Below are 13,286 nucleotides of genomic sequence, written 5' to 3'. Positions count from 1 at the left end.
AGAGCCACCGCCCAAGGCGTCCACGCTTTAATCTGAATATGAAAGTCTTTTTTTTTTCTCTCCCTTTCTCTGCAGAATGTCAAACGTCTAAAACACAAAATGTGATCTAAACCCTCATCCATCGTCAAAGGAGCTTGGCGCCTGAGGCTCCTTCACCATCAACTTCAGCTGGAGCAGCCAGAGATTTCACAACAATGCACTACAGCAGCAGGTCTGACAAGTGAGACGGATGAAGACGGTGTCATCCGTTCATGAGCATAGAGTCGTCGCAGCAGCTCGACTCCAAAGTAACAACAGGCCTTTGTGCGAGTGAAGTCATGTGTTTCAGCAGTCACATATTGTTAAGAGCCCACTGTGCAGTACATTTCCACACTGTACATCTCTAATTCCAAGCATGGTCTCTGGATTCAGCTCTCTGGGATTTAAGATGAACAGAAAAGCTGCTATTCCCAAGTTCTCCTCTAAGTCTGTCACTAACAGGAGCTTCTGGTGTAGTCATTTATGAAGTACAGGTGCTACAAACACAGGCTGGTAGCTGAGTTTAAGTATGTTTATTTTTCTTACATGCATGCACTTCATTTAGTGCTTTGCAAAAGTACGCACATCCCTTAAACTTGTCCACTTTTTTTTGTCTTGCCAAGTTACAACAACAAACATCAATAATTTTTTTGTAATTAATGCAATTCTTTTCCCAAGCTCAGGAAAAGCATCTCTACTGCATGATGCTGCCACTACCGTTCGCCACAGTGGGGTTTGGTATGTTCATGCTAACTCATTAGGAGGCTTCTGAAGGAAGCTGCTTGAACTCAGGGGCATCAAAGTAAAGGGTGAACTGAAAATGCATGACACACTTTTCAGATTTTTATTTAAAAGAAAAAAAAAACTTTGAGAACCGTGCATCATTTTCCTTCTGTTTGCACTATTATGCACGATTGTGTTGGCATGCCAACAAAACTGATGTTTGTAGTGGGAACATGGCAAACGGTGGAAAAGCTCAAGGGATGCGAATAAGTTTGAAGGCACTGTAAAAACAGACAATAGTAGCTTTTGGTCATCAAAATTAGGATAAATATATGATAATTAGTCTCAAAAATATACCGGAAACAGAAGAAAAACATCTTGTTGCAATTAAACTCTTAGCTGTCTGCATTTGTTTTGAGAAAAATATTTTGGAAGTATCTTTGTTGTTTTTTAGTCTGACTGTACAGAAACAATGAAGCTAACATAAGCAAAAAGCTTGCATTTCTCACTTTTAGCCTATAGAGTTACTTAAAAAAAAAAAAAACATGATGAAAAAGGTTCACTCTTGGTCTTTTTCCTCTCCGTGAGTAATGATGTGCACCAGGTTCTTGTAGTCCAGGTTTCCAGCCACATCAGGGGGGAAGGCGGTAAACATCTGCTCCATCTAACCGGTGAAACACACGAGAACGCCTCATCACTCAATCTGCATCAAAAGCCGAGATGATTCACCACCATTTCTTGATTTTTTTTTCTTTTTCTTTTCATTATTCTAGAAGAAAATGTGCCCGACGTGGACACGTGCGACCGTCATAATGACGTTCATTCTTTTTCAGTCACCCACTCGCACCCAGTAATCAGCGATAATGGCGACAATTAGCGTAAAACTCCACAATGTACCTCTTCAGAGGAGAATCGGTCGGCCTGCGTTGTTAGCATCTGTGTCACGCTGGAAAGAGAAGGAAGAAAAAAAAGTCTTCAGAGCGACACTCATTGTGAACTGGGATGAACAACTGCATAAACAGAGCGTCATAAACAGCGAGAGAAGGCGAACACAGCGTTGCTTTCAATGAATTTGCAATCTCGTGTGGAGTTAGGCGTGCGTCCTCCTGACACTCACTAGTCTTTCTTCAGTATGCCTTTTCCCTCGGGGTCGAAGACTTTAAACGCATTGAGGATGGTCTCCTCCGGATCCGCACCTGGAGTCATTAAAGCAGCCATCACCACTCTTCAAACACACTTACTTTTAATGACCATTTAGATTATTTAGTTGCTCTTCTTGCAGTTAGAGAAGTAGGTCAGTATGTCTGGAATGAGCTCCTATTTCACTGCTATACGATTCATGATGTGTCACAGCATGAACATCTGTTTCGGCTGATGTTGGTACATTTTATTTTATTTTATTTTTTTTACATATTGCTAAAACTGGACTAATATTAATAGCAGATATTGATTTCCACAGCAGATATTGATTTCCATCTTGTTGCCGTTTATGTGTTCCAGGGCTGGCCATGTTGTGCAGGATTGTGGGGTTTTTAACTGAAGCAGAGAAGCAATGTCAGTGGTGTCGAAAAGGTGGAAAAATATAAATATCTGTAAACAGCAGACCCTGATAAGGACAGCACTTCTGCTGCTCAAGTTTTCCTCCTGCAGCTATTAGGCTCGTGAACCAAAGCAGTCAATCAGTGAAGCAATTTTGTTTTTGTGTGATGCCAAAGTATAATTTCTTCATTCATAAAAGACCCTGTAGGAGTGACTTTGCGGTAACGTCTGGTTTGTTTTTCTACATGATGGTCCACATTGGAGCCTGATGCAGTGTGAACAGCATCAGCTTTATGCATGTGGTGTTATTCTGAAGCCTGGATGTGGAGATGTTAACATCCTCTGCTCTGACTGCAGGTGACAAAATCTTCTAAAGCAACAGAATACGTTTCTAATATGTGTCACTGGTAACTTAAAAAAAAAAAAAGCCACTTTACTTTTATATCAGAATTACTCTGACTGGAAATGGTTTCCATCTCACTTCTGCAGTGCATATTTAGCTCAGAGAGATAACTCAGAGTAGCTTAACCACTGCTCATGTTCTTACCTTTCAGCTTCTCACCAAACATTGTGAGGAATACTGTGAAGTTGATGGGACCAGGAGCCTCTTTGAGCATGTCGTCGATCTCTTCCTGCTTCACATTCAGACGTCCTTCGGGAGCAAACACACTACATAATGAGCAGACGGATCGTCGGCACTTGAGGACTAACGTCCCTACGATCCTTGAACGCGCATGTCGACGTACCAAGAGCAGCGAAGGTGTCCCTCAGATCGTTCTTGTCAATGAAGCCGTCTCTGTTCTGGTCCATGATTGTGAAGGCCTGAGATCAGAGCAGAGAGAAAGCTCCATTACTTTCATTATTATTATTATTACTTTATTTTTTTTAAAGCGATTGTTTCAAGCCATCTCTGTAACAGTAATGCTTAAACTCTCAATTTAAATGAATTTTCTTTTTTTCTGAACTGCATTCACAGATGAAGACTTAAGTATTTATAACTTGTAAACCCCCTTAGGATCGCGTGCGGCATCCGGGGCGCGCGCAGCCGTTCATCTGCGGCCTAATCGCTGATGACACAGTCTGAATGTTTGGGCACCGCCGACCTTCATACCGACATACCGCGAGCTCCGCTGTTGCCAAGCCCGAGGCATGAAAATAGACAGGTGGGCATACTGAGGCCGTGAACAATAGAAATGGAAAGACAAGGAGGGAAAGTAGCCGGAGCCCTCGGTGTGTGTGTGTGTGTGTGTGTGTGTGTGTGTGTGTGTGTGTGTGTGTGTGTGTGTGTGTGTGTGTGTGNGTGTGTGTGTGTGTGTGTGTGTGTGTGTGTGTGTGTGCGTGTGCGTGTGTGTGTGTGTGTGTGTGTGTGAGAACTGTATTCAGGCTGCGCAGAGACGTTTGGGTTTCAGAGGGAATTGAATCATTCCGAGCCGCGCTCACCTCTTTGAATTCCTGGATCTGGGCCTGCTCGAACATGGAGAACACATTGGAGTTGGCTCCCTCCGCCGCCCTCTTCTTGGCTTTCTTGGGGGCCTTTTGACATGAATTAAAATAAAAAATAAAAAAAGCATAAACTAGATGTTTTTAAATACAGCACCTTAATCAGCTAAAAAGTGTCCTTAGAGGATCGCTTTAAGAATGTAAACAAGCACATTTTACGCACTTCCACCTTTTGGCCGGTAAAGATTATGAACGAAAGGACAAAATTTATCCCACAATATAACAGAGTTATTTTCCACCAGCTGTCCACTCTGACAGCAGCATCTCCAAAGCCAAGAAAACACACCTGTCCTTACAGTAACAAACATGTCACACATGCCGACTTACCATGGCCGAGCAGCTGGGATGTCAGACCGACAATGATGCCAGTGAACAATGGGGGCGATCGTGGGTGGCCTTTTTGTAGTCCCCGAGCCACAGCTCCACTGGATGATATTTATAAACTATGTCCTCTTTAGGAAGTGACAGGTAAATGACGCTTTATACAACACTTATAGTGCTGCGGGCTCTCAGAGGGAAAACACAACGCTGACATGACGTGACGGGCATCTCTCTTGTGCCGTCTATAGGTCGACACAGGAGAGAGGCTGGAGGAACCAGTCCAGAGCAACAAGAGCAGGCTGAAGGTTGCCACGCTTGATCGTTTTCTTTGTCTGAAAGTTTGATATTTAAAAGTTCGACAGGATGAAACCTGGTGTAGCGTTTATGATGCGGTTCAGTCTATTTCTGCGTAAACTACAGCAAAGGTGGACAGGAAGCAGTCAAACCTCCACTGAATGCACGACAAGATAAGTGAGCAATATTATTTTAATCAAAACATTTCCTGACAAAAAAAATGTTGTTTTGTTTTTATTGGGTCCAACCTATAATTTCGCTTTATATGTCCAAGTCAAGACCTAATAGGGGTTGCACCAATTAGTCGACTAGTCGATTCTTTTCTCTGCAATGACTTTTTTTCTGGGCCATCGACTAGTCGCAATCACGTGACAAAACAAATTTTTCCAAGGAAATGAAAGAAGATGGACTAGGTGAGTTCGTCAGAAAGCTCAATTTGTATAAAAATGTAAATAATTTAACAAAGAGAAACTAAATTACAGCAAAGGCTACCGCAATAGGGGCGTTGCGCGGCGCCCCGCATGTGGAGACTTTAGCCCGCGGTCAGGAGTCCGACTCCCGTCCTCCATTCGCTGGGCCCTGGCCTCTCTCCGCTCTCTCTGCCCCCTTACAGTCAGATTGCTGTCAAATAAACTAGTACCGAAAAAAATCCTTAAAAAAGAAAAAAAAAAGGACTACGGAGTAATGTGCGACAACAACGTGTCAGGTTTTTTTTTATCCCTCAACTACCCCCAACTGATCAGCGTCACCGGTCCCTGCGTATTGAAGTTTCTAACCTGGCAGCTTTACGCTCTTATAAAAATATGGTTTAACAACATCTGTAAACTAAGTCCAAGCTTCATCCGGAGGGTCTGATGGAGGCGATCTCTGCCGCCGTCTGCATGTCGGTTCAGAGAGCCGCTGCTGAGTCAGCAGAGCTTCCTGCTGCGCATCGGACGGAGGAGCAGCAGGTGGTTTCGTTGAATTCAACTGTAACCAAACGGGATCCGTTCATAATAAGTTTGGTTTATGATGTTCCAAAAGCACCATTGTGGTCAGTGTGATAATTTGACTCCTATACGAGTAGCTATCCAGAGATCATCAGTATCAGCCGGTGTTTTCTCCGCTGCTCACGAAGAATGATCTGTTTATTGCTCTTTTAATTCTCCATAATAGACTTAGTAAAAGCGGGAGAAGGGGAGGTGGGTGTCAATATTTGCCGTGAAAATACCTGATGAAGCCTCCAAGTAGTTACGAAGCATTTTGCGCTTACGTCACCGCGACTAGTCGACATCGACTATTATCATGATGTAGTCGACCTTAAAGAATATGTAGTCGTTCAACCCCTAAGACCCAATACCAGTAGCACATTTCCATTGCATAAGTCTATTTGTTGTAGATATATTTTTATGAATGATGGATACACATATTTAGATAAAATTCACCTAAAAATCAACTTGTACATCTTTAATTAAAATCCTTATATTTGTTATTTTTATTCAGATTCAGATCCTTGTTTGTGGCAATCAGAAACCCTGATCAAAGCAAAAATAACTACCAGACACTTACTGCCAACATACAATAACTACATCACAGTACATGTGCTCGTCTACATCTGTAAGTAATCGACACCAAAATGTCTTCTTAGTACTCAGTGAGTTGTGCCACAGGTCTGAGACTTAAAATTAAAACTGCTGTGACTAGACTTCTCCCTCAAGTTGTTAAAGTGCGGCGCTGCTACATTCATACGTTTCTGCCATCGATCAGACAGCTACGCTCTCGTTTTGCTGCATGAGGTGATCTGATTTTTAAACAGAACTTTTTAAATGTTTCTATGCTACGGCATCAACTTTAAGAGCTTGTCCTGAATACATTGTCTTCAAAAAGCTCATTAGTTTGGACAATTTGTCAGAAAACAACGAGCTAGATTCATAGACGGGGGAAAGAAGGTTCAAAGCGAAACGCGTCTGAGAATCTACGCTTCAAAGATTTACACTTATTAAAGCTCTGACAACTTTCAGCCTGGTGAAGGCTGGAAATTAGCCCTGTGAATTCAGACTCTCACCAACAACATCATAATAAGCTCTTAATTTGATAGACTGATACAAGCACTAATCATTTTTGTTCCCTTTGGAAAAAGGGATGAGATTCACCAGGTCATTACAAGTAATTTACTGAGCTGTCAGGACTGAGTTAGAGCCAAACTTGCTCACATTTCACACCAGCTTCTTCACATCACTGGTGTTGGCTTACCTCTCTCCCCTAACACAGTCATGTAAATAGTGTGACACATTGTGCTTACTACAACCTGAATGCAGCTGCTGTGATTCAGTCATTAAAGAAACTATTGAGTGATGCATTTTGTTTCCATTTCCAAACAGACAGCAAAAACGCAGCTAGGTAGTAGTTTTTGTGTTTTAAAAATTACACTAAAAACTGTACAATTCTTCTAATTGTACAGTCAATTTGTGAATATTTGGGTTGATGACATCAGAAAAGGCACCAACTATGGTGAAATGATGACTGGCCGGTATATCCTGGCATAAACCATCAAATTTTGAACCTGAAGTAGTCATAAAGCAAGCAAAATGACAAAGATGCCCAATGATGAGCATCTATTTCAGCATACCAATAAAGAGCAAAAAGCAACAAGAAAAACACAGAAAGGTACACTCAAAAGAAATATGAGCGGATGTCTTAAGGGGAAGCCAATCTTCATCTAAGGAGCAGTGTTGTTAGCATAGCAGAGCATTTGAAACAAAGCTCTGAGGATGTCATCGGCAGCAGGCGCGACATACTGAAGTGCGACACTGCCGACACCGAACACGTCCTTACAATGTGCCATGTCTCAATGCATCATTAGCGAGTCATCCGGTGTCACTTGAGGCTCCGCCGGTCAAGAAAAGCGTCAGTGTGTGAAAATGAGCTAAGCGGGCCGGGGTTAGGAGGTGAGGCCACAGGTGTTTCGTCTATATAAGGCGAGGCGCTGAAAGGCCTTCACACACCCGGGGCCTCCCACTGTCACATACACGCTTGTGTGGATGAACCTCCTAGCAGCTGCCAAGCGGTATCATCTCACAGCGTGGCGCATACAAGGAGGTCAGATTTAGACAAGTTATTGTTAACCAAAGAGACACACGGGGTTGTTAAAACTCTCCTTCTGTACCCCTCTTGGATCCGAACAGCCGCTGCAGCTACCAGGGACGAAATGGCAAGCCATTGTCACATCGACTGAATGCTGGACACCTAAAAATAGAGCAGCCTCTGGAGCACAATGGGCCTGGACAAAATGGCCTTTTCACCGGCTGTCTTCAAGAGTCTGGAAGGCAGGAGTGACGAGGAAAACGGATCCTGCTGTGGGACACTTTGGCCTTCTTTAGAAACGCATAGGTAAATCTAAAATCTAAATATCATTGAAAAGTACATTTTCATGTTAATTCAAGAAGTGAAAGTCAGATTTCTATAGAATGACAATTTTAACCTACTGCAAAGCATTTTCTTGCTGTATAGATTTGGAAGATCTACTGCATCAGTGCAGGTTAGCATGGAGGCAGACATCCTATGGTTGTCTACATCAACATCAGTAGACACGTTAAAGGTTGCTAGCAAATCAAGGTGCCAAGTTGTGCTGGAAAATGAAATATGAACCCTAAAAAAAACAAGTCAACAGAGGGAAGCATGAACTGTTCTCAACTTTTCCTGGTAGGTAGCTGAGCTCACTTTGAAGCTCAATCAAGTTCTAGGAGGGATAACGTGCACAAAAGTTATCCCTGTTGTGTATGCTTCTCCTACGTATTTTTTTCCCCCACTCGACTTTCCATTAATATACCTGGAAACCGTACACAGAACATCCACCTTCGATAACCGTGACCTTCTGTGGGCAACCCTCGTAGTGGATGACCGTAAAGATCGTCAGCTAGTCAAGTCATTTCCTCAGGACTGAGTACGCCATAACTTTAACGCATTAGACATTCTTCTAAACTGTTTTATTCAAATTTTCTGAAAAACTGATCAACATAAAAGAATGCTGTGTTTGATATTAAGAGTTTGCTTTTTGAACAAATTACTGAAGTAAATTTCAGATGATATTCTAATTTACTCAAGCACACTACAGACCAAAAGCTATGAAGCAACTTCAAGTTATGATCAGACCGTTTCCACTGATACGCACAATTTAACAAACATTTATCAAACAGGAAAAGTCCCAAGCAGTAAAAAAAATTTAAACAAAGAAAAAAAAATTATAGTAATATTTATTTTTGATGTATTAATTGTTTATTTGAACCTAAGTAAACCAATCAAAGTTTGACATTTTTGTACAAATCTGAAGTTTCCAAACTTTAGGCTTGCAGTGTGACTGTAAAGGAGAAGAGCCAAGTTGTTTTCCTGCAATTTATGACAGCAAAGCACACAAAAAAACAACAATACAAATCATAAGTGAAAGACAATGGTTATAATATTTAATATTCTGTGACAAAATCTCTACAGGAAATGCTAATTAAACATTTGTTAGCAGACATCAATATCATATCCAGCATAAGAGCATTATGATCCGGAATATGTAAAGCATAAAGACGATGAAGTAGAAAAATTAAAATTAAAATATGCGGGCAACCCTTTTGTACAGAGTCCTGCAGAGACCAGCTGGAAATGTGTGCAATCTGTTGCATTTTGTTAAACACCGGTAAAATCAGCTCCATCTTCTTGACTTTTAATACATTCAGGAAGGAAGGGCTTTTAAGTTCATAAAGGAGTTTTAAAAAATTCCAGAAATAACTTCAAACTGAGCGCCTTACTGCCGAGAAGGAAAAACTGGGCAAGTCAAAGTGAGGTATCTCATCTGCTTACATTCAAGAACCATGACTGAAAACCGATGTTCAGAAATAAATGTGTCTTTTGAATCAACATGGATGGGTAATTTTACTGATCTTCTGAATGAAGTGGATGTCTCAACTCAAAATAATAATAAAAAAGGCTAGGATTTAGTCATCGTCACATGACTTCACTGAGCAGATAGTTCACACAAGGCAGTTAATATTTACGTGCTTTGTAAGGTTGTGGAACTCGATGAGGCAGAAGCAGAAGACAACACTCCGTTTCGTTTCAGATATACATATCCATGCCGTTTACGAATCGGGAGAGAAAAAACAAAAACAAACAAAAAAATCTTTTCCATCTTCACTTTGAACATTTTCAGTTTATATACAACAGTAAGGAACACTGTACAAAAAGAAATGCTCAGGTACTAATGTTTTAAACTCCAAACATGATTGTTTCTTCTTTTTTCTTCTTCTTCTTCATTCCTTCATATATGATTCAGTACTGAGGTTTTTTTCCTTTTTGACAGATGGAAGTGCATACACGAGTCAGATCCAGATACAATCACTCACTTGATAAAGACGCGTTAGGACATGTTAAAAGAATACTCATCGGACATTCAAGAGGACTATTTTATCACTTTGTTCTTTAACAAAAATAGACACGGCTTTTTCCAGCCTTGAAAATTCCCTCTCAGAATATATATATAAAATTATGTCTCATCTATTTACACTCAGATTGTGTTCTGAAGGATTAGAAAGATACTGCTCCATTGCTGCTGGGGGTGCGGGCTGTGGGTAGTGCATTTTTTTTTATTTTTTTTTTTTAGTGTTGACCTGTCAGGAGGACAAACGGTGATCCAGGGCGATACTGAACTTTTTCTCTGCTTGCTTTGTGGCTGCGGCCCGACAGGCGTGGACAGATGACCAGCTGAAGATGATTGTAATTAACCGACTGTGTGTGGAGGCCATGCTACACGTCTGCCCTGATCTGTAGTTAAGGAGTTTGAGGCGGAACGGAGCCGAATTTAATGATGTTGATTTTAACCAATTTAAACCATTCATCACTGGTGGCTGCGAATGACTTTAAGGTTGGGTTTCTATGACTGTGCTTATGTTGTAGTAAGCAGCAGGTGAAGTTGTATCTGAAAGTAGCAAAACCAACCAAGTCCAGACTTGATGTGAAAACCTGCACCTTAGGTTTTTCCTTTGCAAATTATTAACATGTGCTAAAAACGTCATAATGACCAGGTTTATGTGGCCAGTATGACATTTTGTTCTTCATTGAAAATATAGCCTAATCTGAAGGATGTCTCTTTGTTTTCTCCAATACTACCTTTAGTATCCGACAGCTACGGTTGGTTTTCTGTGTAGGTACTAAAGTATAGGCAGTGTTTCAGGACGAGTTTGCAACGTTCTCACTGGTTCTTTGAAAAAGATGAGCTTCTCCTTCCATGATGGGTGCGTGGCTCCGCTGATTCTTAGACGGATGATTGGTCCCACACCTGCAGGAGGAGACCAAAAAAATACATCTTAGCATTTTAAATGTTGGAATATTTAAGAACTCTTGCAGATGTTGATTTTTTAAAAATACATTTTCTAATATTACACTTGCAAACTTCAAAGTGCTTTATTCAGGGTTTATGTGATAGACTAGGGTTACACAATATTAGGAAAACATGCACCTGCTTCACCATGGATTTACTAACAGTGTCCTCACCACAAGCTTTAGCGTCTTAACCACTAAAAATACGCATTAAGTGTAAAAGGAGAAACAAAGTATTGACCCACAGGGACAGACTAGACTGCACTTCTATAGTTCGTACTTTTGCACAACTGCGTGTTGGTCTACTAAACACAGTCAAAATAAAATATGTTTGTGGTTGCAATGAGACAAAATGTGGAAATGTTAAAGTCATATGAATACTTTCACAAAGCACTAAAAATATCTACCACAATAATCTTAACATTTTTTGACAAATTCACAGGAAAGGCCATAAATCAATTCGCTTTCTCGTAAAGCTGCACAGCATAACATGAAATCTGGAAATAAAGGATCTCTTTGGGAGCCATAAATATTTGAGGTGCTTTAAGTTTTGTTTACTCGAAGAGAAGTCGAAGTAAAGCACAACACGAAGAGCCATGAACCTAAAGCTTTATCCTGTTGACGAACCTTGTTGACGGGGTTTATGGGCGTGCGCCCAGAGCCAGTATGAAGTCTCTGACGCTCCTCGAACCTTCCAGGTGACCTCTCCCTTCGAACGTCCATCATCCGGCCGGGGGAGCGGTCCATGCGGGGGTCAGCCATGGCCCTGCCTGGGGAACGTTCTAGCCTGGGGTCAGCCATGGCCCTGCCGGGAGACCCGACTATCCGGCTCTCCAGCATCCTGCCGGGGGACTTCTCTCTCTCCAGCGGGCGGCTCGGAGACTTGTCCCGCCGGAACTCCGTGCGGGCCTCTCTGTAGCGGTGGGGCGTGCCGGGGTCGCCGTGGACCAGAGGATTGGCAGCGAGCCTTTTGGAGATGTGCTCATTGTAGGAGGGCGGCCCACGCTTGTTGGGACTGCGGGGAGGAACCCAGGCGCAAAGACAGACATGGTGCATCGTTAAGTGAGTGAAAGAGGTTTAAAGTCTGGGCTCTGCTTGGCACCGGAGGAGTCAGGCCGTGATGAGGAGGAATGGATTTATGCTAGCGCTAATTGAATCGGCTAACAAGCGCATTGTTTGTGATTAGAGGCGACTGAACCCATCAGCTCCGTTTAGGCTGCTGAATTGAATTTAAGTTAGCGGTTGACAACAAAATAAAGAGCGTCAATGAAGCCTTACACCAGTCAGCGCAAGAACAGCAAAAACATTTTTTTATTTTAAAGTTTATTATCGAGATGAGGTATTTCAACAAATTATTTAAAAACAAGTAAATACAAAAATTACGATCTGTGACAGATAAAAACTGGACCACATTTCCTGCAAAACAAAACAAATGTTAATTTTTCATTAAAACATTCGGAGCATCACCACGTGCGAACGCCACCTGTGCCAGCTAAGCCCAGTGACCCATCAGCGCCACATACATGAACCAGAACCAGTGAGTGGAAACATCCCACAGCTCTAAACTTGTTCTGAGCCACATGCAGAACCTAATGTGCAGCTGAAATCAAAATACTCTACATAAAGACTCCAAACCTTGCTTTGCTTTGCTTTAGGTCAGCTAGCAGGACCAACATTAATAATCTTAATTCAAATGCCAAAATAATGAAAAAATGGGTACATTTTCCTTTAATTTTAATCAGAATAAAGGACATATTTGTAAAATTGAATCTGGCTTTGGATGTTGCTTTAATAGCTTCATCCTATCTGAGCAGCATTTCAGCTCACACCAGTAAAGGACTTGTTTCACCGTGGGAAAGGACACTCTTGTGTTCAGCCACAATTTTACAAGGTCCTTCGCTGCTTTATGTTCCTGAAAGATACGACGGTTGGACTTTCCCGTATTGTTTATATCTTTCTGTAATTAAACAGATGAATATGGAAACTTCATATTGCAAAGCCGACCTAAAACAAGACATTTTAGGTGCTGAGAAAAAAAGTTATATATATATATTTATTTATTTTTACTAAATGACTAGTTAATCAAATCTCAACAGGCAAGAAAAAGAATTTACATCTTTGTTCAGCTTTTTTTTGGCAGGACTGTTGCTCCCTTATAATATAAGTTTTTAATCTTTTATTCTGTGTTTTGTGAAAACTGAAGGCAGGAATATAATGTTCTGTCTGTTATGAAAATGGATAGCACCTCAGAAACAGGCCAAAATTTAAGAGGATGGCATGTCACTAAAGCAGTCCCTAAATGAAAGACATAAGTGAAGGCGAGCTCTCTTACCTGCGTCCCGAGCCGTTGCGCTGCAGATCTCCTCCGCCTTCTTGACTCTGCACCAGGTTGCCTTTGCAGCAAATGACCCGCAGTTTGTTCTGGTAGGATGAGGCCAAGTAAATGGCCCCAGAGGAAATGGCTGGGCCAAGGTAACGTGGGTTTGGGATGTCCAAGTGTGCATACGAGTGTGACCTGAAGAGCAGGGAAAGCAAAAAATATTTTAAAC

At 41.6% G+C, this 13,286-nt stretch overlaps 2 protein-coding genes across 8 annotated transcripts in view; both read right to left on the bottom strand.

Annotated features, from left to right (window-relative positions):
• Nucleotides 1–536: 536 nt before the first annotated feature.
• Nucleotides 537–4,854, bottom strand: myl2a (myosin, light chain 2a, regulatory, cardiac, slow). Its single transcript, XM_008409415.2, has 7 exons — nt 4,108–4,854; nt 3,721–3,813; nt 3,027–3,102; nt 2,828–2,932; nt 1,859–1,937; nt 1,639–1,687; nt 537–1,405 (listed from the first exon to the last, which is right to left on the bottom strand). The coding sequence occupies exons 1-7, from the start codon at nt 4,108–4,110 to the stop codon at nt 1,301–1,303; spliced, it is 510 nt and encodes a 169-aa protein (XP_008407637.1). The 5' UTR covers nt 4,111–4,854; the 3' UTR covers nt 537–1,300.
• A 3,958-nt stretch (nt 4,855–8,812) lies between these two features.
• Nucleotides 8,813–13,286, bottom strand: part of cita (citron rho-interacting serine/threonine kinase a) — a 42,703-nt gene continuing 38,229 nt past the window's right edge. For 6 of the 7 annotated variants that reach the window (XM_008409416.2, XM_008409419.2, XM_008409418.2 and 3 more), the window contains 3 exons: nt 13,070–13,252; nt 11,365–11,752; nt 8,813–10,696 (listed from right to left, as the gene is read on the bottom strand). In XM_008409416.2, the coding sequence (XP_008407638.1) occupies nt 10,673–10,696; nt 11,365–11,752; nt 13,070–13,252 (595 nt within the window). In that variant the 3' untranslated portion in view covers nt 8,813–10,672. Of the gene's footprint in view, nt 10,697–11,364; nt 11,753–11,826; nt 12,154–13,069; nt 13,253–13,286 lie in introns of those variants that run through there. The other variant, XM_008409422.2, reaches the window with a different exon arrangement.

Source organism: Poecilia reticulata, linkage group LG5 (assembly GCF_000633615.1).
Source record: "Poecilia reticulata strain Guanapo linkage group LG5, Guppy_female_1.0+MT, whole genome shotgun sequence".
Lineage (NCBI taxonomy): Eukaryota > Metazoa > Chordata > Actinopteri > Cyprinodontiformes > Poeciliidae > Poecilia > Poecilia reticulata.
Note: the sequence above shows the minus strand (reverse complement) of the source record. Positions and strands in the feature narration are given on the sequence as shown.